We start from the raw sequence: 25,006 nt of genomic DNA, 5'->3' as shown, positions 1-25,006 counted from the left end.
GAACTTATATACAGTGCACCCATGACAGGCTGTCTGATCCTATTTATTCAGTCCTATCCTTAAAGGGGTCAGTAGGGGCTTTGTCTGCTCAACGCACCAGCCTGAAAAGTGTCACACTCTTCACTCCAGGGAAATGCAAGTTAGGATGACACGAGTGTTCAAACTGCCCGGCTGAAATCAGAACTGACCAAAATCTAATCCTTTAGGGGGGACAGAGTCAAAGGGTATTTTCTCCAGAAAAGAAGTTTACAAATGCCTTGTTTCTCTTATTTCAGCTTGTTTTTACTAACTGGCCCTGTATTCTCTATTACTAACTGGTCTTGTCTTCCCAATTGCCCAGAGAAGCTGTGGCTGCCCCATCCCTGGCAGTGCTCAAGGCCAGGTTGGACACAGGGGCTTGGAGCAAGCTGCTCCAGTGGAAGGGGTCCCTGCCCGTGCAGGGGTTGGAGCTGGATGAGCTTTAGGGTCCCTTCCAACCCAAACCAGTCTGAGATTCTATTACATGAAAATATTTAACAATAAGAACAAACAAGCTCCTTAGAGAAACAGCAATGTTTTGATACAATAAAATGAGCTATTTCCAGGTATGTATCTATTAATGAAAGAATGTGGTGCTGCGTTATGTGGGCAAATACACCCATGTGGGCACTCATTCACTGTACCACTTGTACAGTAAAAGGCTAAACAAATGTAGTTACAATTAGTGTCTGTCTACGTATGAAGACAGCAGAATTGCAAACAGGTAGCTAGTGCGCTCCCAAACCCAAGAAAACAAATGTTAATGGTTTTAATTTTAGAGACTGTAAGACAGTCATATTTACAATGGAACTTTCTATATACACAAGTTTTACACAGATACATACAGAAACTTTAGCTCACTTCAGGAGACTAAAACTTGTAGATAACAAAAGTAAAGTCAAACCAAATTGTCCACTGCATAAACATTCTGCCTGGCTTAATTTAACTTCACAGATCTGACTAAACCCTATAAAACACTGACAGCCCCCAGAAATTTGCAAATCATTAGAGGTTTTGCAATATCCTCTATTGAAACTATGAGCAACTGGGCAACACTTGCTCATGTCTTGCATAAAAGGCTCACATTATTTGGTGCATCTCAGAGAGACAAAACGCTGTTTCTGATCTGTCTAATACTAATCTCAAACCAGTGCCTGCCTTCTGTTAGTGCTCTGTCTCTCTCCCTCCTCTGTTCTTTGCCCTGGTTAACAAAAGGCTTCATTCAGGAAATCCACTACTGTGCCTATTACCAATGATCTATGATGTCCTGGCCCATGAACAAATGTCACTGTGGTATTTTCCAGCTCCATTTCAAGAAAAGGTCTCAAGTTTGTCTAATTACATTGTTTTTCTGTATTGTTGCCTGCCTTAGCTTTGGTGAACTGAGCAGGGAGCTCTTTTTAAAGTAAGGTTAATGTAAAAATCGATTGCAAGAGCTTAAGCTCTTGATGTTTCTGTTTGTAAAATAGAAAGAGAACTTTGCTATGAAACTGCTCTCTCAGCCAAGTGTGAGCTTTCAGCTGTGCTCCTCTGAAATTCAAACCAATCTGTGGTCCAGAAGCCTTTTATTTTTATAAACGCTGCTCCCAATCTGCATTAGTTTACAAATGAAATGAGCCTGACAGGCTTGAGTTCATCTTCAGGGACCACTTGTCCATATGCAGCTCCAAGCCTCAACTGGATGCAAGTGGTGGTGCCCGTTCAAGGGAGACCTGGGCTGGAGTGATGGGCTGGTTTGTCAGCGATGCTGGAGGTGTGCTCACAGAGCCAAGGACAGCAATGCTCCCCAACCTTCCTGCACTCATAGCTTCCAAATGGGAAAAGATTTTAAAGTCGATGAGCCAGAATATTTCTTATAATAGTCTGTATTCCAGTGGGTAACCTTGCAAATGATAGCAAACAGGTCAAGAGCAATACAGGCTGCAGGGATTTTGCATTCTGGCAAGGGGCGACCCAGAGGAAAAGGTAATTTTTCAGCTCTGGAAGGAAAAGGGGGAGAATTTATATTTCTAATATTCCCAAATCACTCACTTTCTTAATTTAATTTTGAAGGAAGATGCTCAGGTTAACAGAGCCTATGGCAAAGCTAGATATAATAACATTCTGTCCATGGGACATCACACCCAAACTGACTAAACATTGAAGCTTTTGGGACCTGGCTGGTTCCAAAGAAGAATATGTGTACAGCATAAGAGGGGGGCAGCTCCAGTCAGCTCTAGCTTGCGAATTTTTATGTCAAGCTGTCCTGGTTTTGGCTGGAATAGAATTAATTCTCTTCCCAGTACCTGGTGCAATGCTCTGTTTTGGCTTTAGCCTGAGAATGATGCTGGTAACACACCGATGGTTTAGTTGTTGCTCAATAGCACTTACCCTGATCAAGGACTAGATGAGCTTTAAGATCCTCTGCAACCCATACCAGTCCAGGATTCTATGACTTTATGAATACTTTTTAAAGTACATTTCCTCATAAGAGTATCCTTACCTCTCTGACTTAGCATTTGGCAGGTTACACCACAAAAAACCTGTCCTGGTCATCATGAAAAATCACTGTTTGTTTTCTGCCTAGCAATATACATGATTTATAATAATAATACATGATGGGACAGAAATGCTATCAACTTTTAATAGCTCGTGAAATACACCAGATGTGGCATTGCTCTAATGGCTTTCCTTCAATTTTTCATTTTTCAATCTGAAAACAAAAGCTTTTCTTAAAGAGCTTTTAGGAAGGTAAGAGGACTGGATGAGGGCTGGGCATTAACCAGGCCAGAAACCCAGCTCCACGACTGCTGAAACCGTTTCTCTGGTTTTCATTAGAGGCATCTGATTTTTTTCTGCTTATGAACTGAAAAACTCCCAGGGGACTGGAATCAGAGACATCTGTTAACCCAGCCTGGGTTAACACTGAACAAGCGCACCAGGCATGAGAACAAAACTCATATGCATTTGCCCACAAAATGGGGAACCTTTACACACACACACAAAATTGGATTAAAAATCTAGCTCTCCCTCACCTTCAGTTAATTCAATGGGAATTCACTGTAGTCAGTCCATATGCCATCTGTTTTGCAGATTACATCATTTGGAAAGGTTACTCAAAGGACATCCAGTCCAATGTCCTGTTCAAACCAGTTTCACTTGCAGCAAGTCCCTCAGGGCCTTGGCCACGTGTTTATTTCCACTAAGGATGAAGATTCTCCAACTCCACACCACTTTGTTAACTCTCCTCTGGACTTGCTCTAATACATCAGTGCCTTTCATGTACTGAGGATCCCTTATGGACATCCTATGCCTACATCGACCTCACCAGTGGCAAACAGAAGGCAATAATCACTTGCCCCAACCTACTAGCTACACTCTTGCTAACACTGCCCTGAATACAGCTGAACACTGCCCTGGATACAGTCAGCAATGCACTGCAAGGGGCACGTTGTTAACTGTTGTTCAACTTGTCTGCCAAGATCTCCAGGTCCTTCTATGACTGTACTGATGCATGGGGTTGCTCCATCCCAGATGCAGTAGTTTGCCTTTGCTAAATTCCACAAGGTTCCCATCAGCCCATTTCTCCAGCTTCTCAACGTCCTTCTGAATAGCAGCCCTGCACTCCAGCATCTGTAGCATGGAGCTATCCATTTGCATGTGCTCTGGATTATGATAGAGGAGATCCTATCTAAATTTAACTGCTACTCTTATTTCTGGGAAATGGGTGACTGTCAGAGATCTCAAAGAAACACAGCTTTGCTTTGAAAAGCTTCAATTCCTGCAACAGATCAAGTCAAATCATCAAGGCTCTCACACATAATGTTACCTGTATCCTAGAGGAGAGTCCACCAGGCCACCTAGCTCCTGTTTCACTTAGAATCAAATTACTGTTGAGAAGTAGGCTTCACTTCCGAAATGAGACTGGTAAAATATATACAAAATGCACTCTTTTCTCAGGAAAACCTCTTGCCTAAGTGGTTTGCTGAATCAGTGTATTACACTGTAAATGTGGAGCTCTTCAAATAGCAGCAACTACAATAGTCTACTCGAAAGTGTAAGTACAAATGGTCCAAAGAAAATCACACAGAATGCACTGTCTGAACAAACTTCATTACCATTCATGATCTTTCTAAGTTTCATTCCCCTGTAAACTATAACTAACTCCTGGAAGGATTCTAACCATCAGCAAGATAAAATATTCCAGCTGAAAACTGGTTGCAAAGCAATTGCTGTGTGAAAGAATATCTCATCAAGACTCACTTGGGAGAAAGACTCTTGGTCACATTATCTTGAGACGTCATTTTCCTTGCCTGTGAACAAAGAATTCTTGTCTTCTTATGGACCACTGCAGTGCTACCTCCACAGGCTCATGTGCCCACTTCCCTTGTCTCGCTGTCACTTTGTACTTCCCCATGCTTTTTCACAGGCTATTTCTCCTCATTCATTATCAATTCATTATTATTAACATTTTGCAGTAACAAGCATTCTTTTGTATGTGCATACAGTATGTGCCAGAACAGGCATCTCTCCTGGGACTGTTTCTTAGTGGTAGCAAACAGGGATCAACTGCTGCCCGCTGTAACCCAAACTGAATGTTTTACCTCTACCAAATCTATTCTTCTTTTCTAGTAAGAACACTGTAGCCAGAAGGTCCAAGACGGAAGCAAAGCAGAAACTCACCTTCTCTTGATGGTAAGCATTGCTCCCAAGAGGATAATAACAAACATCAGCAGACCAGCTATAACTCCAGCCATTTTCACCGTGCTGTCAACTTGTTTTTCTGGTTCCACTGCATTGGAATTCTGGGTGGAAGCTCCTTAAGAGATGGAGGAAGAAGAAGGAGGAGATAAAAAGAGAATTTGTAGAAAAGTCGTGCAATGACCCATTTTGCATATTCATTTGAAAGCCTAACAGCGTATTTGCAATCGAACTGCAATATACAATTGTCCAGCTAACCCTGCATTTATAACCAGCTAATCTGCATTTATAAGGGCTGATGACAAATAAAGCAGTAACAGGGTGTAAAATCCCAGTGTAATGCAACTGGCTCTAATATTTTACTACATTATACTGTAATGGGGAATTTACTTGTCTGAAGCACTCAGCATACACCCAGAAGCAGGAGAATTAATAGCAGTTATCATTTTCATCTCAAACAGCTTAAGTGGAGGTGCAATCCTTACTCATCGAAATAATGATGTTGAAGTTTGCAGTAACATATCCCATAGTACTACCCACAGAACCTTTTATTTTCTTCTAAAATCAGAACCCATTTGTATTTCTCACTATACCAGAGGCCTGGCTTTTGTAAATACATGGTTATAATTCTGCATGTAACCAGCATTAAGCCAATGCACAGAGTACACTCCACATCAGTTACTGTATTCCAGGCAGGAGGTCTGCAGCCCAGGCAAGAAAACATCATTTCTATTTGAAATTTTGGGGTCTTTTTTTCAGAGTAAAGCCTACACACCTAAAAATAAAGCATATTTAGGTACACAGCTTATGCAGCACTTTTTCCTTTTCTTCTTTGTCTGACTTCAAGGGTCTTTTGCTCTTGCAACAACTGAGGACCTTGCAGAATGCTGCCTTCTTCCCTGTTGCTAAGACTACTTCTGTAGTGCTCATTATATACCTGAGCTCTGCTGACTTCACTACTTGCTGCACAGTTTTTCCAGATATAGCTTGAACTACTGAGCTTGATTTAGAAAGCCCCACAAGATTCTAGTTGTGCCTCTTCTAAAGACTAAATAAGCCCATCTTTATCATATTCCTGAGATATTTAGCTACGCCTAAAAACATCACCACTGCATTTGCTGAAGTTAAATGAATTCCCATTACACCAGGTCACAATCTTGGGCTTTGCCTTTGCTGTTGGAGTCAGCCAAGTCTTCCTCTACAGCTTAAATGCAGTAGAAAAAGGGAATCAAAGGTGAGAACAAAGTGCTGTCATCAGAAGTCCGTAATGTTTTGCTCTTTCAACAGCTCAGTGTTGCTGACCTTCAGGAAAAGCTGAATCACTTCTGTTCATTAAGTCAATGCTTGGGGAGATAATATTCAATCAGGTCGTTATGTTGGTGAGACAGTAGAAAGCCTCACTGGGTTATTCTTTTGCCCATTTGCCACACGTTAAACTGCATAAGCTTTAAAAGATCTCTGTCTGCAAGGATGAGTCCCACTGATGACCATGATAAAATCATATAAGCAAATATAGGGCTTTCTGGTATGTTCTGAACAGGGCCTTAGCTGATGGACTTCCAGGGATGAGGAGCTGAACTGCAATGAAGTGTTGTATTCTCTTGCCATCATATCTTGGAAGAGTAGACAGAAAACAAGGACACAATAGATGCAAAACAAAAACCTCACCACATGCAGTGATAAAAGTGTGATTCCATTTTTCCTACAGCTAAACTGTTAATCTGGTTTGCCACAGCAAAGCACACTATTTACCAAGCAAAAATGATGGCTGTTGGAAACACGTGTAATTTTCAGCTTTTTTTTATCCCTGCTCTGCTGTGTTTGATTTTCCCATTCAGTTAAGGGTTCACTGGTAACTCCTGTGCTCACATGTCTGAAATGCATTAATGGGACTCAGGAGTGTGAAAATAAAATATCAGTTGCATATTATCATTTTTATTTGACAACATCTCTTACAATCTTGGAGAAAATCTGTCCAAGAGGTGAGCATCATACAGGCCAACACTATCATGCAACAAAGCAAATGATATAGGTACATTTTTTCCCTTGAAAAAGGCTAAAACTCTATTAAAGTGAAATTCAGAAGTATTCAAATTATCCTTCACTTGAGATGCAGTTCCTCCTGTGACGCTAAATAATAGACTTTGGAGAATAGTTTTCTACCACTAACAGCACAGTCAGTTTCTGTACCATCCAGATACCCTCATGAATTGTGAGCCACATTAAAAGCACCCATAAGAATGTGCTGTCAACTCCATCCTCTAATCTGCTTGATCGGGTTGATTTTGCCAGGCTGTTGCGTGTTACTACAGGCAATGTGTGCTCAGTGTACTTCTATTTGATAGTTCTCATCCCATTGTACACTACTGCAGTCCTAGAAGGAGAATAAAGGCTTATTATCCATCCTGACACCTACACACTGGGGTGACTGATTCCCCTGAATCTTCTATGTAACTCCTTCTATCTGTCTTGGCAAAGGCCAACAATTCCTTTAGGCTGTTAATCCAACCATTTGTAAGTTGTCTCAGCTAATAGCACTTAGGAATTGATAATATGACAGTGTCAGTAAACTCCTCGATTCTTAAAGCTCTGCAGTGAAGTTTTATTGCAAAAGTCCATTGTTTTCCTGCAATTCTAGTGTATTTTCCTTGTAGATGCCATATCTACTATGGTACTCTCACCTGCACCACCACTAACTGTAGGTAAGAGCACTTCTATTCTGGCAGGAGGAGGTCTGTGAGCTATTGCTGTACTTGCAGCAGATGACTTCTGCTGCTCCTGACTGTAATGCTTGTTTAGAATTCAGTTTTGCTTCTCTCCTTTATGGACATGTAGAAGGTCTGAAATCCTCTGAGCACAGAAGCTCATAAAACTGTTCAGATGGCCATTCCATACAAATATCTTTACAGACACTTGGAAAGCTCTGCACTACTGCACTAGAGGGGCACCCTGTTCTTTCTGAAAAATGTTTATATTTAAACTGCTGAAATTAAAAGGGAAAGAAAATAAACTATAACCGTATTTTCTAGTGGATACTTTCACCACATTTCCTGGAATAAATTGTTCCTCATAACTGAAGCTGGATACTGGAATAATAGGATATAGAGCAGGTCACCACTGTTATTAACGTGTGCATTTCAGTGGCACCCAGAGCCCCCACTAGGGTCAGGACCCCATTACACTGTGCTAACATGAAGTTACAATTTCCTGCCCTAAGCTTACTTTCTTAATAAGGGAGGCAAATGATAGCAGACAGTGCCAGAGAAGCGAAGGCTGCAGGTCCCCTGACTTCCTATCTGTGCATTATCCACTGTACCAGGCAACTGCTTTCAGAGATACACATTTATGAGCTGTATGAAATGTGCTGTCCCAGAAGCCTGACCAGTGGCATCAATCTGACTCACAGGCATCAGCATTCACCCAGCACCCCATGTTACATCCATAGCTATTTCAAGATTTCCTAACAATCTATTTCCTTTGCTTCTTCAATCCCTTTCAAAATTCCCAGAGACACAGCATCTTGCAGCAAGACAGGCCACGTTACAAACAGCACGTTCATGGAAGATGCTGCAGAGGTGCAAAGAGAGCAAGGGCAAGTGGGTTATTTCTCAGAGTCAGCCCATGAGAAGTCAGGTTGATGGATCATCAAGCACTGATGGTGCTGGTGGTGGTTTGATTAAGGTCTAATCCAGCCATCCTGACTGGCTCAGTGAAGTATAGCTACTGGAAGCATGGTTTCATAAGGAATCATGGAGCCAGCTCCTGATGGCTTTCAATCTTTTAAATCCCCCCTTGCTTCAGACCATGGTTAAAGCTGGCCCTGCATAAGGACATAAGGACAAGAATTCTGAGGTTCAAACCTGATTTTAGTACTGAGGGGCCATTCGTATTCCGAAGTTAAGTCTTTCAGAACATTTCTTCATCTGAAAGCATTTCTGTCTCCAGGGGAGAAGAGACGAGGTGTTCAGATACTTTGAGCTGGAAGATGGTTTGCAAGTGATTCCAACAGCCTAAACCTAAATCCAGTCTTTTGCCAGTCACAACCAAAGAAGAAAACCCTCTCAAAATTCTAAGAAAGTGAAAAATCATCCACTTACCAGTGAGCATTCATAGAGTGCTACATACTCCTAGAGCAATATTAATATGTACTTGAAATCCTCTTAATGCTCATGCAAGGTAACTAATAAATTACGTTATTTACTTTATTGATCCGGAAAGATGAAGGATATGCCCTTGGCATCACAAGCACTCAACAGCAGAGCTGAGGACTGATGTTTCTGGACTGACACGCTGTGACAATTCCATCAGACCACGATGTTCCGTGGGGAACAAGACTGGCAGCTAAGTGAAAGGTACCACAGGAATCCTTCACCCAGCAATTTATGCACAGAAGTATTGTCTGAAAACAATAAGGCACCAGATATAAAGTGACCTTCTGAGGAGGCAGCACACTGAAGATCACCCAGGAAAGAATGATTACTGAGTACATGTAGCTAAGCAGGAGTGATAATACACACAGAAACTGCTACAAAACCTATTCCACAATAATTTGAAATGCTCTGCATTTAATGAGCAATTATAATATTGCATTAAGAAAATGTAACTAGCAGGAAGAAGAATTCAAGAGAGCCATAGGCAGGAGGAAAAGATGGGTTTTATGTGAGATTTCCAACTGGCATGAAGAACAAAGTCCTGCAATGGAAGTGGTACCACAACCATCAGTAGCTGCGTCACTGCACAGGAGAGAGAAGCATCTGACAGGAGAAGAGAAAGCAAAGAGAAAGGCTCTATTGGCAGCAAAAGGCAGTGTAAATGCAGATGAGAGAGGGACAAACAAGAGAAGCAACACAATAATGGGAGCTTCAGCCATGGCCAGATGACAGGAAAGACCCAGAAAGGAGACAAGTCAGTCTGGCAAAGCTTAGGTTTGGCTCTAACACCTAAAAATGCAACTTCTTTAGATAGTTATAAAAAAAATAATAATAAAAGAAACAAAAACCAATCAGAAAAATTACTTCAAAGTGTTATTTAACCCAGAAAAATTAATGAAAAATAATGGGTTCAAAGTCATTACAAGCCAAAATGAGCTGCTCAATCAGAGTAATTTCTTTGTGGCACATAATGGCTAGGCAGTATGCTGAACGTAAAATTTCCTAATAGACCTAGAGGCTTATTTTCAAAAGACAGTTATTCTCAAATCACTTGTAAACATGCTTTCTTTTTCTTTTTTTTTTCTTTTTTATGGTGCTTTCTATGTGAGTGGCCTACAAATGACTAAAGCATCTCTGCACGTAGAAATGTTTTCCCTCAGAACCTGATTATACCTATGCATCTAAAACACAGTTGCCAATATGTAAAAGCACGAGGGCAGTCAGGCACCTGTAAGGATGGTAATGTCGAGATAAAGTTGGAAGGGCACTGTTCTGCCTCTTCATCCACAATACCTGTTAGCTCTGGTGAACTGGCCAAATGCATGAGTTGTGAAAGACAAAATTAGTTTGCAACCTTACCCTGTATAAGCCAGAGAACTGGGACTAAAATAAAGCTAGCATGATGCTGTGTCGTAGAATTCCAGACTGGTTTGGGTTGGAACAGATGCTAAAGCTCATCCAGCTCCAGCTGGGAATGGGAAACCACTGCATGAACACATCCTACAGCTCCTGATCCAACCTTCAGAAAATCGCATCACAGAATCCCAGCCTGGTTTGGGTTGAAGGAACCTTAAAGCTCATCCAGCTCCAACCCCTGCACGGGCAGGGACCCCTTCCACTGGAGCAGCTTGCTCCAAGCCCCTGTGTCCAACCTGGCCTTGAGCACTGCCAGGGATGGGGCAGCCACAGCTTCTCTGGGCACCCTGTGCCAGCGCCTCAGCACCCTCACAGGGAAGAGCTTCTGCCTAAGAGCTCATCTCAGTCTCCCCTCAGGCAGGTTCAAGCCATTCCCCTTGGCCTGTCCCTACAGGCCCTTGTCTGAAGCCCTTCTTCAGGTTTCTTTTAGGCCCATCATAAACCAACAAAGTGAAACAGCTCACCAAATCTGACAGATTCCACTTGGGCTATTTCTTTGTTGTAACTCATTAAAAAAAGAAAAAAAAGTAACACCAACAGTATCACTACACACCACATCACTACACCAATTTTCTACCTCCTGTTATTGAAGACTGCACAACACAGACTTAGGAATTCAAAGAGACATTCTCATTTCTTTAAAAAAGCTCAAAAGAAATGGAAAGAATGATGATAGCCAAAAGCTTTCAACCATATTCGAAACAGGGAGCGCAGCAAAACAAAGCAGTCCCGGAGAGAAAGACAGACCAGCATCTGTATGAGGGATTATCAGGCATACAGGTTGAATCTGTAGGAGGATGAGGGTAAACACACAGCAAGGAATCAAGATTAACATTACGAAACTGAGTGAGAATTAAAAACTAGCAGTAAGAGAATAACTGATTCTGAAGATTTCAGGCAAATCCACCACAAAGGCTTTTATTTTCTCCTCCTGTTTTTCGTCCTCTCTCATCAGAACAGCAGCTCTTGATTTGTGCTGGAGGCAGATACATGGCCTCCAAGAATGAGCAAAGTTATCATATTTACTTGAAAGAAGAGCTCAGATAAAGAACAGCTGTTGTGCTGCCTAGCAGTGATGCAGTGGTTCAGAATGATGCTTCCATCCTAGCTCTCCATGTTTGCAGAGCAACTTAGAAACTAGCTTGCAATTATAAAAATGGAAAACAGGCAAAATTCCCATTATCACAAGTTCAGATTTACAGATCTGACTTCATTTTTGTATGTTCTTAGTCACAGGGAGATCAATCTTCTGAGTGTACAGGCAAAAACTTCACAGCATGTGACAATGCTATGGATGTATAATAGACTTATCACACCCAACAAACAAAACCCAATTAACCTTTGCACCAGCCAGTCCCCTCTAAACATCTCTGCTCATCATGGGTACAGAATCATAGAATGGGTTGGGCTGGAAGAAACCCTAAAGCTCATCCAGTTCCAGTCCCTGCCACGGGCAGGGACCCCTTCCACTGGAGCAGCTTGCTCCAAGCCCCTGTGTCCAACCTGGCCTTGAGCACTGCCAGGGATGGGGCAGCCACAGCTTCTCTGGGCACCCTGTGCCAGTGCCTCAGCACCCTCATGGGGAAGAATTTCTCCCTTATATCTAACCTGAACTTCCCCTTTTTCAGTTTAAACCCATCACCCCTTGTCCTGTTGCTACAGCCCATGATGAAGCATCCCTCTCCTCTTATGAAAACTCCAAAGCTAGCCCAGCAGCAGTGAGCAGAGTCCAGTGGTGGGTAAAGTCCACTGGAATCAGGTCACCTTTTGAGCCTGGCTGGTCAAAGGTACTTGAAGTACCAGGGTGGCCTACAGAAGCTGTGCCTGCTAGTTCACCCTGAGGCTGACTGAGCAGCATGCAAAAGAGGGTACTCACCACGTTACAGTCAAAGGGAGTCATATGGCCAATGCACTGGGGAGTCTGTGCATACACACCTTACGTGTGCTGCATAAAACACTGGGAAACCTTCTGTACTTTGCCAAGCTAAAGGAGCAGTTCCAGGCACGTCTTGAATGCAGATTTTAATTTTCCCCTACAGTGCCATTACAAAACAGTTTCTTTCACACTTACCTCTCTTATAACATTGTCACATGCCCTAATGCTACCACAGAGTTTTTTAAATGTCCAGTCCCTGGAAGACATTGAGATGCACTGATACTAACCCTGCGCCTGAACACTGCCCCACTGAAACATCTAGTTGAGGAAGCAGAGGGATAATATGTTTGTAATAGCCTTGGGCTCATCATGCCTTTGGAAGTGCTATTTAAGGACACTGACGATGATCATCTGTTTATGAATAACTTTTTAAGTTATTCACAGTACCTGACCAACAGCTGATAGACCTTAGAAAGCACCTCCAGATGCTGGGAAATGAAGAATAAATACTGATGATGCAAGTAAGTTGGTGCAAGCGCATGACGGTCAGGACGTGCAACGCTGCTGGCCTCTGAAATGCAACAGCCCTCCTGTACTGCCTTCTCCTCTGCCCTATCCCTCAGCCCCTGTACTTCAGGGGACATTTAGGAAGTTCTCCCTGCAAATCTTCAAGCAGAAAGAGAGGAAGAAAAAAGATCCCCTGGACGTCACAAGTGATTAATCATCCACTGCAAAAATTCTTTCCAATTCAACCTTCTACTGGGGCTTTAATGCCCAGCTACTGCCTTTTACTCCACTCCTTTGCCTGGCTGCCAGGTTATCTGCACACAGAGGTGACTGTACAACCTACCAGCCACAGCCACAGCCACAGCCTGTGTGGCCACAGCCACCACATATGGCCAACAGCATCCCTTCACACCAGGTGGGAGCTGAAAGGGGACAAAGACCTCCACAGCACCTCAGGTGAATCCTTACTTTGATTCCAGGAGGGCTTGGATCACACAGCAATAATGAATTTCATTCTGCTTTTAATAAAGACCCTTCTTTTCTGAAGCTTCCACCCTCTCCCCTCCCACTGCTTACTTAAACAGGGGAGCCCAAGATGAGGGTCTGGCAGTGCAGCAGAGCTCTGCAGTAGAGAATGTACTCTAGAACCTGGGCTGAAGTTATCAAACTCACCCACTTGTGGCCTCATCCAGTTCTGCACCAGGTTCTTCACTAACGGGAAGCTGGTTCATTAGCAGCAACCTGTCCCTAAAGCTGACATTTTAAATTCCTCTTAGTCTTGACAGCAAGTTTGGTGCAAATAAAGATGCTCTCTGGGTTAAGTGGGCATCCACACACCTGGACGTTCGATTTGTCTTCCCAGCAGGCAATATTTTTCAGCAAGAACAACATCAATGTGTCCCTTATTAACAACTAATTCTGGTGATGCACAAACCTGTGCTAGAAAGCCACTTTTAGAAGGCAGAGATTTGTTCAGGGGAAAAAAAAACAAAAACAGTTCCATGCATTCAACATGAAAAGTGTGATAAACTCCTCTGAAATAAATAGCACAAAACTGAATAAACCTGTCAAAGAAGTAACATTCCAGTCTATCAGAACACAAAATGCAATACAAACAGATATGAAGTGGGATTAGATCTGTTTAAAAAAATACATTATCTGTCTACAAAACCAGAATAGATTTCAGTAAGCAAAAGAGCCCCCTCAAATAAATATGTGGGAGAAAAAGCTACTAAATGAACAGTTTCCATATGCAGCAAAACTGTGTGTGAACAGTAAGAGGTTTTTCCCTCCTCATTTTCCATTAGTTTTTCAGTCCCCACCATGATTTCCCTGGTCACCTTTCAGGCACAGGTTCATTACTGAGGTCTCAATATTGTTATGCACTCATCTCCCATGAAGGTTCCTTCTTCCAGTGCATATGTGCTACAGAAAAGCAGGAGCACTTCTCTCAACCTTAAAAGCATTTGAACTTCCCAGTAATCCCAATACCTTTTGCACCTGTATCATCACAACTGCTCTGATGTGTAGTTGAAATAATAGCTGGGTGAGGAAGTCACAGCTGGATAGGAATAATCACGGAGCACTGGAAGAGGAACGTCCCTACACAAACTTAATCCATCTCCCAACAGAAAACCAACCTTCCTTCTCCTCCCCTTCATATTAATCACACGGAACTCTGTCACATCCCAGTAAGTCATTCTGTGCCCATCAGGCTAAAGTGGAAGAAACTGCTTCCACAAGCTGACAGGATTCCCTGTCTATTCAAATTTTCTGGAATTAAAGGATGGTCCCCATCCCAGTGTTACATATGACAAGGCAAGTTTATGACACGCAGACCTCCAAGTTCATTCTGATTGAAACTGTGAGACCCTTGGGAAGTTCTGAACCTCCCCAGGAGTGATCTGTGAATGATGCTACTGAGGCTCAATCCTACAACATCTCAGATTCCAGCACAAGTTTCTATACAGAGGGTTTACAGAATCAAGTTTTCATTCCCCTGCCATCATTTCTTCAACAGCAGGACTCGACTGTCCAAGTGTAATAATCAGCCCCACCAAATGACGTAGCTACTTGAATTAAAAAATGCAAGATCATCTCCATGCATGCTGTCCTGGGTTGAGCAGCAGCAGTCATTTTTCTCCTTCTTAGGAGCTAGTACAGTGCTGTGTTTTGATCTTTTGGCATTGGAACAGTGCTGATAACGCCGATGTTTTCAGTTGCTGCTCGAATGTTTGGTCTGGCCAAGGACTTTCTGAGCCTCATGCTCTGCCAGGGAGGAGGGGAGGCTGGGAGGAAGCAGAGACAGGACACCTGACCCAAACTAGCCAAAGAGGTATTCCATACCACAGCACGTCATGCCCAGGATGTAACTTGGAATTACCCGGAAGGGAGGACTGCAGGGGTTGGAGGAGGTATCGGTTGGTGCTCGGCTGGGGGAAGTGGGGCGAGTTATTGGTCAGCTGGTGTTGAGGTGTTGTATTCTTTCCTCTTGTTATTTCCTTTATCATTATTATCATTGGTGGCAGCAGCAGTGATTTGTGTTATACCTTAGTTACTGCACTGTTCTTATCTCAACCCGTGGGAGTTGCATTCTTTTCGATTCTCCTCTCCGTCCCTCCAGGAGCAGGGGGAGGGCAAGAAGGGGGGGAGTGAGTGGACGAGGTTTGTGGTTGGGTTTAAACCACGACACATGCTCAGAGAGATTCAGGCTGCAGAGGACCAGCAAGGGTTCCATGGGGCTCTCCAGCCATGCTCAAGTGCCCCTGTGGAGACTTAAGCAGTGTTTGGTCCTTCAGATGCACAGGCATGTATTCAACTCAAGTATTCAACAGGAGTGCCCCCTGTATGCTGTAGCTAGAACAACTGTCATATTGTCCCATGCAAACCAAATATAAAACAAGAAGTCATGAAGCTGCTCGGACTTGGGAAGTTGGAGCAGTTTTCTTGTCCTGAGCTGATAATCACCTGTGCTCAAGAGGCTGGGCGGGTTTCGCGTGGTCACTTGTTGCCTACCCATTACTGCTAAGAACAAGCAAAACGGTTCCCAGGCAGCATGCACGAGGGAAAAAAAAACAAGGAAAAATAAAAATGTACCTTACAGTGATTATTACAGTTCCATTCTTTCATTTGCAAGAACTCACATTTTAAAGGAAGCAGAAATGAGCATCAAGAGATAAGGAACCATTAATGAGCCCTCTGCCTTGGTTTCAATTACAGTGTAAAATTAATTTAATGCACTTTAAGAACACAAGAGGTAATCGCTCTGTCTTGGTAAGAGGTTGCAATTTGCTCTAATAAAGTGTCAATATAAATATGTTACTTTAAGACAGGGAGAACAAGTCAGTTAATTCAGAAAGAATGGGACAGATTAAAACAAATGCTATCAAGGAAACCAAATGGCAAAACTAATAAATAAAGTGTCTGAATGAAAATGGTATGGCAGAGAGCTGGTAAATCAGGCTTTAATGAGAAACTTGTTTTTAAAGAGTGGTTTATGCTAATGGTATGCACCCAAGTGACTAATGCTGTGAAAGATGACATTTCTCCAGTAATTCAGAGAAAAGGAGTAGTCCATGTGAGGAGAGATGTTTATGGCTGGAAGCGGTAAGAAATCTGAGACCAATGAGTCAGAAAATACATACACAGACACAAGAGGTTAATAATGCTTCTGGATTAGAAACATGCTGGCAAAACAGGGAAGGGCTACAGAGACTGGACAAACACAGAGCTTTCTGATGGACTGCCACCACAGCAAAGGCTGATGATGAGTCCTTGCCATTGGCCCTTCTCTCTGGGATCAGCCAAGACACTGGATAGAAGGAAATGAGTTCAACAGCTGTGCTTACCCAGTGGGTATCTGCTGTATCTCCTAGCTCTCCTTTGGAGGATGCACTACTGGTGCCACAACCTACTGCTCTGAAATGCTGACACCCCAACATTTAATAAACCAATACACGAAGATTTGAGAGATCTTTCTGGCAACCGCAAGAATCCAGTTCATCTCAACAGGAGCAGCAAGCACAAAACCATGCAGAAGGGTGCACCTCTGTGACGGGTGAGAACAGCTCCTGTGAGAATCTGACCTGAACTGAACAGGGATTGGTCCGAACAGTCTATTTCTTGCTAAAAGGGGAGGGGATAAAACCAGACCATCTCCAAAATCCTCTTAAATGAACTAAAACGTTTTTTAAATTCCTAATAGAATCACCCCAAACTGGTCTGGGTTGGAAGGGACCTTAAATCTCATGCAGTCCCAACCCCTGCCACGGGCAGGGACCCCTTCCACTGGAGCAGCTTGCTCCAAGCCCTGTGTCCAACCTGGCCTTGAGCACTGCCAGGGATGGGGCAGCCACAGCTTCTCTGGGCACCCTGTGCCAGCGCCTCAGCACCCTCACAGGGAAGAGCTTCTTCCCAATATCTGTAGTCTGCTTTCATTTTCCTGGGTCTTACAAAGGGAATTGCCTCCCAGCCTGCTGAAGCGGTGGCAGTGAAGCAGCTTCATGCTTCTCTCAAGTAATTAAAGCTCTGCAGCTTCTGCCCAGGTGCCATGCAGCAACACCCAAGATGTGTTAAACCCCCAGGAACACGCTGCCTAACACATTTCATTGCCTAATTACTCCCACATTCATGTTTAGTGCCCTTGTTAATCCAGTGCTTCAAGAGAACTACTTCCCTCCTTTAAACACATCTTGATCCCAATCTTCCTGGCACTGGTGTAAATCAAAACTCATCTCACTAATGTTAATGGAGCTTCTGCAAGTGTCAGATGTGTAGGAATGGAAAAATTAGGCCTGTATCCCCAAATGAACATTTAGTCTGGCACTAGCAGTATGTATTTATTTTCTCGCATCAAAACAAAATATGCTTTTTCTCTGGTACCAACTCCAAGCTTTTAAGCCGTCAGTGCTGAGATCAGCCCTGCTTCCAAAAAAGCTGTAGATTTTTTCCCTGACTCCACAGGGGGATCTTCGTGAACAGCTCTGACGATTTCCTTCAAAGCAGACTACAGGTTTGCTCATTCTATCCTCAGAAAGACAGCGATGCAAATAAAGATAAATACAGGGCAATGCCATTAAAGATAATCAATGTAATGAGTAGAAGACAGCAATAGGTCATCTAGAACATCCCAGCTAACAGCTTTTGAACAGATCAAAATGTAATGTTAATTTTGTGAGTATCTCTGTCCATTGCTACCCATCAGAGAGAGGGCAGATATGACACCCCTCCTCAGGAGTTGGGATGTGGAGTGCCTGAATCCTATTCATATGGAGTTAATGTATGGTGGGAATTCAGCCTCATGACATACAGAAATCAGAAACTATAGGAAAGCTCCGAAGCACAGAACCACACTGTTCAGCTACTGCTCAGCTGCACATACTTCATAGAGTCACAGAATCACAGACTGGTTTGCGTTGGGAAGGACCTTAGAGCTCATCCAGCTCCAGCCCCTGCCACGGGCAGGGACACCTGCCCTGGAGCAGCTTGCTCCAAGCCCCTGTGTCCAACCTGGCCTTGAGCACTGCCAGGGATGGGGCAGCCACAGCTTCTCTGGGCACCCTGTGCCAGCGCCTCAGCACCCTCACAGGGAAGCACTTCCCAGGTGCTAGCAATGGCAGATACTGTCAGACCACAGATCTGCTCACGATGCTACCTCTGTTGAGAGCTCCAAGAAATACTGTCCCTTCAAAGAGTTAAGGCTGTTCAAAATTAGCCACTGCAGGGTATGTTCCGGCGTCCTTTCTGATGGGCAGGCACTGGGAAATACAGCACTGCCATTCAGTGAGTGAGGACAAGAGAAAAAAAAGAAGGGAAAAATAAACTTCCATAGAGATATAGAAATAAGGTATCTGCCTGTAAGTCCAAAGCAGTATCTATTGAGACAGTGAGAGTAAACATTAGACCTACCATAATTTCCTGCCCTTTTCCATGCATGTCAATCAAGAAAAATCCTAAAGAATAAGCCCATCCAAAAGCAGTGGCTCTCAGCATCCTCAGGCTCTCCCCATCTCTTTTCAAATTAATATTAGTAAGAGATCCTTTTATAAAAAGAGATGACATTCAGAAACAACAGCATGAGGGAGGTTTAGTGACTCCTCCTGCTGACCTGGCAGGTTAATGAAAATTAAATCAGTCTGCAGAAGTCAACTTCAGGTCAAACACTTCCGTGACACTTTTCTGAAGGACTCAGATCAGACAGTGCAAATCAAAAGGTCACGAAGGCTGGCATTTTCCAAACTACGGAGGTTTTTCTTTGTTAGTCACAGGGCAAATATCCTTCCTCCTAGCATGACAACTTTCTTCTACCAACTCCAAAAGGAATGACTAAAACTACCAGATTTCACCTAGTTTCTCTGATCTCATGAAGAGACCTCTACTCATGCACTGGAAAAACCCTGGGAGGGACTCCTGTCATGCCAACTTGTCCCATCCAGTTCTGCTCTTCCTCTTCCCATCACCAGAAAGCTAAAATAAGGTATCTGAAATGGCCACATCTCTACCAGTTGGAACTTAGGGGAAGGAAGAGAGATGGAGACACACAGAACGTTTGTAACCAGAGAATGAGTTACATAAAGATTTTACAAGGACTTTTCAAAAAGGGGGCCACAAGAGGATCGAGGGAGCACCAGAGCCACGGATGAAAAGGAGAAAGGGCAGAAATGGCTCATGCTCCTTAGCTCTCAGTGGTGACACAACTGCCTACAGCCCCACCTGGCGGCACACCAGGTCTCGGCAGTGAACTAACTGCAGGGGTGGGATGCACATGCATCCAACATCTTCCATGCACGGCCTTCTCTAATGGACTGGGGGATGTCTCCAGATGAAGACTGAAAAAGCCCTCTTCTGCTACCCAAGAACTGTTAGCTGTGTGTTTTTTGAGCCCTCCCAGAAGCTCTGTAAGTGCAGATGCAGAAGGGTTCAGGAGAAAGTACCTAGAGGTAACTAACTTCTGTTACTGCCGAAAGACAAATGAGTGAAAAGAATGGGAAAAATGGGATAGTGACTCAAAAAAGAAAATAAATCATGGGTCCCTGCCGATTTTGTTTAAATCTCTAAAGAAAGACTCCACAGGCAGTGATGCAGTTATTTCATATTACAGCAAAGCAGCAAGAGCACAAGGTGGTCACCGTGTTTGGGAAATGGAGAGCTACCTCCATGGACAGCATGGTCCATTGCCATTACCAGATCATCTCCTTATGGCTCATTCTGAGACTACAAAAGTGATCCTGGCAGTATTCAAGGCCAAGCTGGACAGGGCTTGGAGCAACCTGCTCTAGTGGAAGGTGTCCCTGCCCATGGCAGGTGGCTGGAAGTGGATGAGCTTTAAGGTCCCTTCCAACACAGACCAGTCTGGGATTCTGTGACATGTGTTGAGGCATCTTTTTACAGCCACTCCTCTGTGTTACAGGTAAATCGGTTTCTGACACCTTTGCTGTCAAAGCAGGCCCTGGAGTGAGGTTTAAGTCCTTACAAGAGTTGTTAAAATCAACTCTAAGCTCCAAGAAGGAACCCAGACATTGTTATCACTGAGGGCTCTACCTTGGGAAGCAACCTGGGGATGGGAGCATTGCATCTTAACAATATGTCTCAGGCTTGCTCAGTCTGGTCTATCTGACTTACCAGTTTGGTCAGTCCTGGACTAATAGTAATGAAAGTCAGGAATATACTCTACTAGTTAGTTGAATCACACCATGAGAATGGTGTGATTTAAGAATTGTGCCCCACTGCGTTCACTGTTAGGCTGACACAAGATCTCCTCTTATCTACTTTATACAGTTGCAGAGAGAATGGATTTTAATACAAAGTTAACGTTGCCTTTTCAGTGACATTCTGCCAATAGCAAGAACAGTCCCTAGGACTGACAACAGTATTAAGGGAAAAGAGGAACCACAGTGATAAATAACCTGTCTTAAAAAATTAACAGTCTACACGTAGAGGGGTTCTGGAAACTGTGTTCTGCCTTTGTAATCCTCCTTTTAAACACAACCAGATAAAAAGGAAAAATAAGAAGGAAGGCAAGAGGCTCGTTCTTTGGGTAGTAACTGTAGTCAAGTTGTGTCACCACTGCAGCTTTTACAATACTGGCATTATGCTTCGCAGGGAAAAGGAGACCCACATACCTTTGGTTGCCAGCCGGACACAGTTGATTTTTGTTTCCTGAAAAATACAAAAACAACACAGGAAAACATCAAGATGTGTCATTCGCCCATCCACAGTAAACATACACTCCTTAAAACGGAACTAAAACAAACAAGCATTTTTCTTGCACTTCAGCTCTGAAAATACCACCAACAGTTCTATTTGCATGAAACACTCCATGCTAATGGACTTGCCCACAGCTGCTTTCTCTAACTTGAGAAGAATGACAACACGTTTTTCCATACTTGATGTGTGAGTGATGGATCCCATGTAACTGCCTGATTAACTAACAAAACTCACCGGTTAAATGACCTGATCTGTAACGGGCAGAGAAGCCCTGGGTCAAAAGCACATGTAATTGTACATCTGATTTCCATGCAAGTTTTGCAAATTGGGTATTTATTTAAACACACAGCAGGCAGACACTGGAGCAGCCATTTGAGGAGTGGAGCTCTCTGCTATGTATGGGAAGCAGAAGAGCTGCTGTAGGGCAGCTCTGCCAAGCAAGCTGCTCCATCACAACCCACACCACTGCGGTGGTTCAGTGCAGAGCTGGGCTAAAACCCAACGCTTTTGTTCCATTCACCTCAGAGCCCGCAGATTCACATAAACAGGAGCCTGGATCAGAACAGCAATGTTGTGCTTGGCTTAACTAACAGCTCAAAGGCAGCAGCCTTCTGAGGCCACCTCCACTGAAAATCCTGCTTTATGCTGTCCCCAGCTCCCCATTCTACAGCCCTTGCTGGCATGGGTCACTTCTGTCCGGTCCATGATTGCTATCCAAATCTGAATGTGTTGCTTCGGTTAAAAGCTGTGTCAGGCAGTCATCTGCTGCAGGCTTCTGCAGCACTTTTATGTCTTTACACGCTTTTGTACATGTCTCAGGTGTAATGAGTACTGCATAAATTACTGTGTGGAACAATGCTACATTAATATGGATACTGCCTGTGCTCTGGAAACAACAGCCTAACAAATGCACTGCTGAGCACCTCAGTCTGTCTGTGAGCAGAAAAATGAACACTGGGAAAAGCTGAATTTGCTCGTAGAGAGAATCCGTTCCATCTGTGACAGGCCTCAGCCAGAGCAGAAACACACAGCCCCAGCATGCCTTTCTCCTCATACACTGCACGTCAGAAGGGGACAATTGCAGGATCCACACTGGGACACACAAGAGCAATTACCTCTGATGCCTCTCTATGCATGCCTGAAGACATCAGCCAGCCACACTGCCTAGATATAAGCAGCCCTGTGTATAGTCTAGAAACAATGAGCTATGCAGAAGGACAAACTGTCCCTTTCATCTTGCCTTCAAACTCTCTCAAAGAATCCCTGGATCACCAAGGACAAATCACATCTATTAAGGCCATCCTTTCCCAGGCATTGAGCTCCCAGAGTGGGACTGAAGCACTGGTAATCCCAACAAACCAGAGGCATCTCTTTGGTGCACTCACCTTTCTCTCCCTTCAAAATCATCTCCCCTACACAACGCGTACATCCATCAGCACTGCAAAGTCACCACAGCTGTACAACAGAGCTCCCCATTCATCTCTGCATGTGTGTAATCAGCCTGAATTGCCATCTGATCCTGGAAATCCAAAATCTTTATTGCTAGTGATGATATATGAAGCAGGAAAAAACACAGCTCTATTTTCAGTGCAGAGCCTCAGCACACAATGCTGGGAATTATCAGACAGACGGATCCTGATGGAGTTTACAATCTATGACAAGGTGACCTGGAAAATGTGTGATGAAAATTAAAATAAAGACCAGCAAGATGACATTTGTGCCGTCTAAAAGGAGGGGGACACTTGATCGCATTTTGATGAGGTCAATTTTCTTGCTTTCTGTTAGCTTCAAAGTGTAGCAAAAAGCTGGAGTAATCAGTCAACGCTGAGAGAGGAAGAGGTGAGAGAACAAAACCTGAAATGTTGTTAATGATGCTGTAACTGATCTCATTTGAGCATGTGCATATTCCTGCACATTACCCTCCCACAGGGCAATTTGAGAAGACAGGATGTGTGTTCTGTCTGCATCTACTAATTGCTGCATTTAGCACAGACAATAACAGTTATTACAAGACCATGATCGGGCACTGCAAAAAGCAAGGGCAATCAATTACCGGAGGAACAAGACATATGGACTTCAGAACTTCATTTCAGATTGCATCTTCTGAGAAGGAAAACATAAAAGACACCAGCTAGGAGGGATGCTGAAGCTGAAAGACTTGAACTTCGTCCATAATCCCGATCAGGGCTTATTATTCCATTGATCAGCTCATTGATCAACCCACTGCTGATCTCTTTGTTAAATTATAGAAATAAGATCTCTTTAAATTTACTATTTTTCTTTGATGGTGCAAACTGTGGGCTTGAACTTCTCTACCAAGAAACAGAATAAATACATACAACTTCTGGTTCAGACCAGGGGCTTTCCTGCACAGTGAGAATGCTTCTCCTTAGCCAATTGTAAAGCAGGAATAAACAACACAGGTAATTCTTCGTTATCCATCCTGGTGGTTTAAATCAATTATAAGAGAAGCAATGAAGGAAAGGGATAATAACAAAAGTTTTTGAAAACTAAAAATAAAATCCACAAATTTCAGTTTCTGTGTTGTTTCCAAATGTTCTTTCAAATGCCTTTTATGTCTGCAACAATCTTAATGATGACCCAGGATGCTACATATACTTCATTTTATGGCTGAAGTCACACAAATAACTTAAGATCCCAGCAGCACTATTAATTCATCTCGGTATCACTGCCAGGTTAAGGCAGACATTTATATCCAGCCATTTAACAATGCAGGCATTGGGAATGGGAAACCACTGCATGAACACATCCTACAGCTCCTGACCCAACCTTCAGAAACTCGCATCACAGAATCCCAGCCTGGTTTGGGTTGAAGGGACCTTAAAGCTCATCCAGCTCCAACCCCTGCCACGGGCAGGGACCCCTTCCACTGGAACAGCTTGCTCCAAGCCCCTGTGTCCAACCTGGCCTTGAGCACTGCCAGGGATGGGGCAGCCACAGCTTCTCTGGGCACCCTGTGCCAGCGCCTCAGCACCCTCACAGGGAAGAGCTTTTGCCTAAGAGTTCATCTCAATCTCCCCTCGGGCAGGTTCAAGCCATTCCCCTTGGCCTATCCCTACAGGCCTTTGTGCAAAGCCCTTCTCTTGTAGCCCCTTTAGGCCCTGCAAGACCGCTATATTCATTTTGAAAGACTGCTGTATTCATTTTCTATCATGCTTTGTATCCAGAAAGCTTACTACATATTAAGCCCACCTACATGTTAAGTAGAACATATTAATGTATATTTGTGTTGTGGAACTTACTTCCCTATGAATAAAGCTTGATCACTGTATACGCTCACTGAAGGCTAAACCCTGGCTGTATTTGTAGGTCCATACGCCATGGACACAGACCATAGCAGGATGGTGTTGCAGAGTGCTGGCAGACTGTTCCTGGAAGACAGGCTGGACCTATAGTTAGAATGAGCTGCAGACCCTCTGAGGAGCACCCAGACTGTGCTGAGGAGCCTTGTGAGCACTCACTCCCAACAGCTCCTTCACAAAGACTTGAATCTGTTTTAGCATCCCTCTGAATCTTCAGGAAGTTTGTTAACATTTTGTAATAGTTAAAATAGTTTGTTTCATGCAGTTTGTGTCTTTCTTGAAGCAACGGAGCTGATCCTGTCTACTAATTACTTAGGTTCCTAAAGGTGCATTTCATGGAAGAACTTGGATGATAACAAGACAAGTTCTGCCTCTGTCTCTTCAGTGTTTGGATGGGAACAATTTTCTGCAGAGAAGGGCTTTGAGGGCAGCAGGACATATGTTTATGTGACAGCTGAGTCTTCACAACCTAAAAGGTCAGCTCATTTTTTTATTCTTTTCTTTTCAAATGACAGCTTGCTGTTTACAGCCTATGAACAACAATAAAAGCAGCCCAGCTTTTCCATCCATCTGCTTTCGCACCCACGATTTTTGCTTCCCTTTACTATGACTGTGCATTGTTAACCAGCTCCTGCCTTGTCTGAACACCAGTGAGAGCGCCTGTCACTAGTGCAGGGCTGCGCTGCCACAGGCACGGCTCCATCAGGCACCTGTGAGGTCTGCTGGTGCACAGACAAGTAATTAGCAGTCTGCCACTTGGCCTCAGGGTCAGCTTCAGTCCTCCGTGTCCCAGGGCTATACATGGAGCTGCTTGCTGGGGGCAGGCTTCA

The 25,006-nt window shown here is 43.6% G+C and overlaps 1 protein-coding gene across 1 annotated transcript in view; it reads right to left on the bottom strand.

Moving 5' to 3' along the window:
* Positions 1 to 25,006, bottom strand: part of PTPRT (protein tyrosine phosphatase receptor type T) — a 475,914-nt gene that overhangs the window by 67,480 nt on the left and 383,428 nt on the right. The window contains exons 13-14 of the mRNA XM_065691506.1: positions 20,769 to 20,805; positions 4,681 to 4,816 (exon numbers count right to left, since the gene is read on the bottom strand). Coding sequence (XP_065547578.1) covers positions 4,681 to 4,816; positions 20,769 to 20,805 — 173 coding nt within the window. The remainder of the gene's footprint in view (positions 1 to 4,680; positions 4,817 to 20,768; positions 20,806 to 25,006) is intronic.

The sequence above is a fragment of the Lathamus discolor genome, chromosome 11, assembly GCF_037157495.1.
Source record: "Lathamus discolor isolate bLatDis1 chromosome 11, bLatDis1.hap1, whole genome shotgun sequence".
Taxonomy (NCBI): domain Eukaryota; kingdom Metazoa; phylum Chordata; class Aves; order Psittaciformes; family Psittacidae; genus Lathamus; species Lathamus discolor.
The sequence above is the reverse complement of the archived record's forward strand: the minus strand, read 5'-3'. Positions and strand labels throughout refer to the sequence as shown.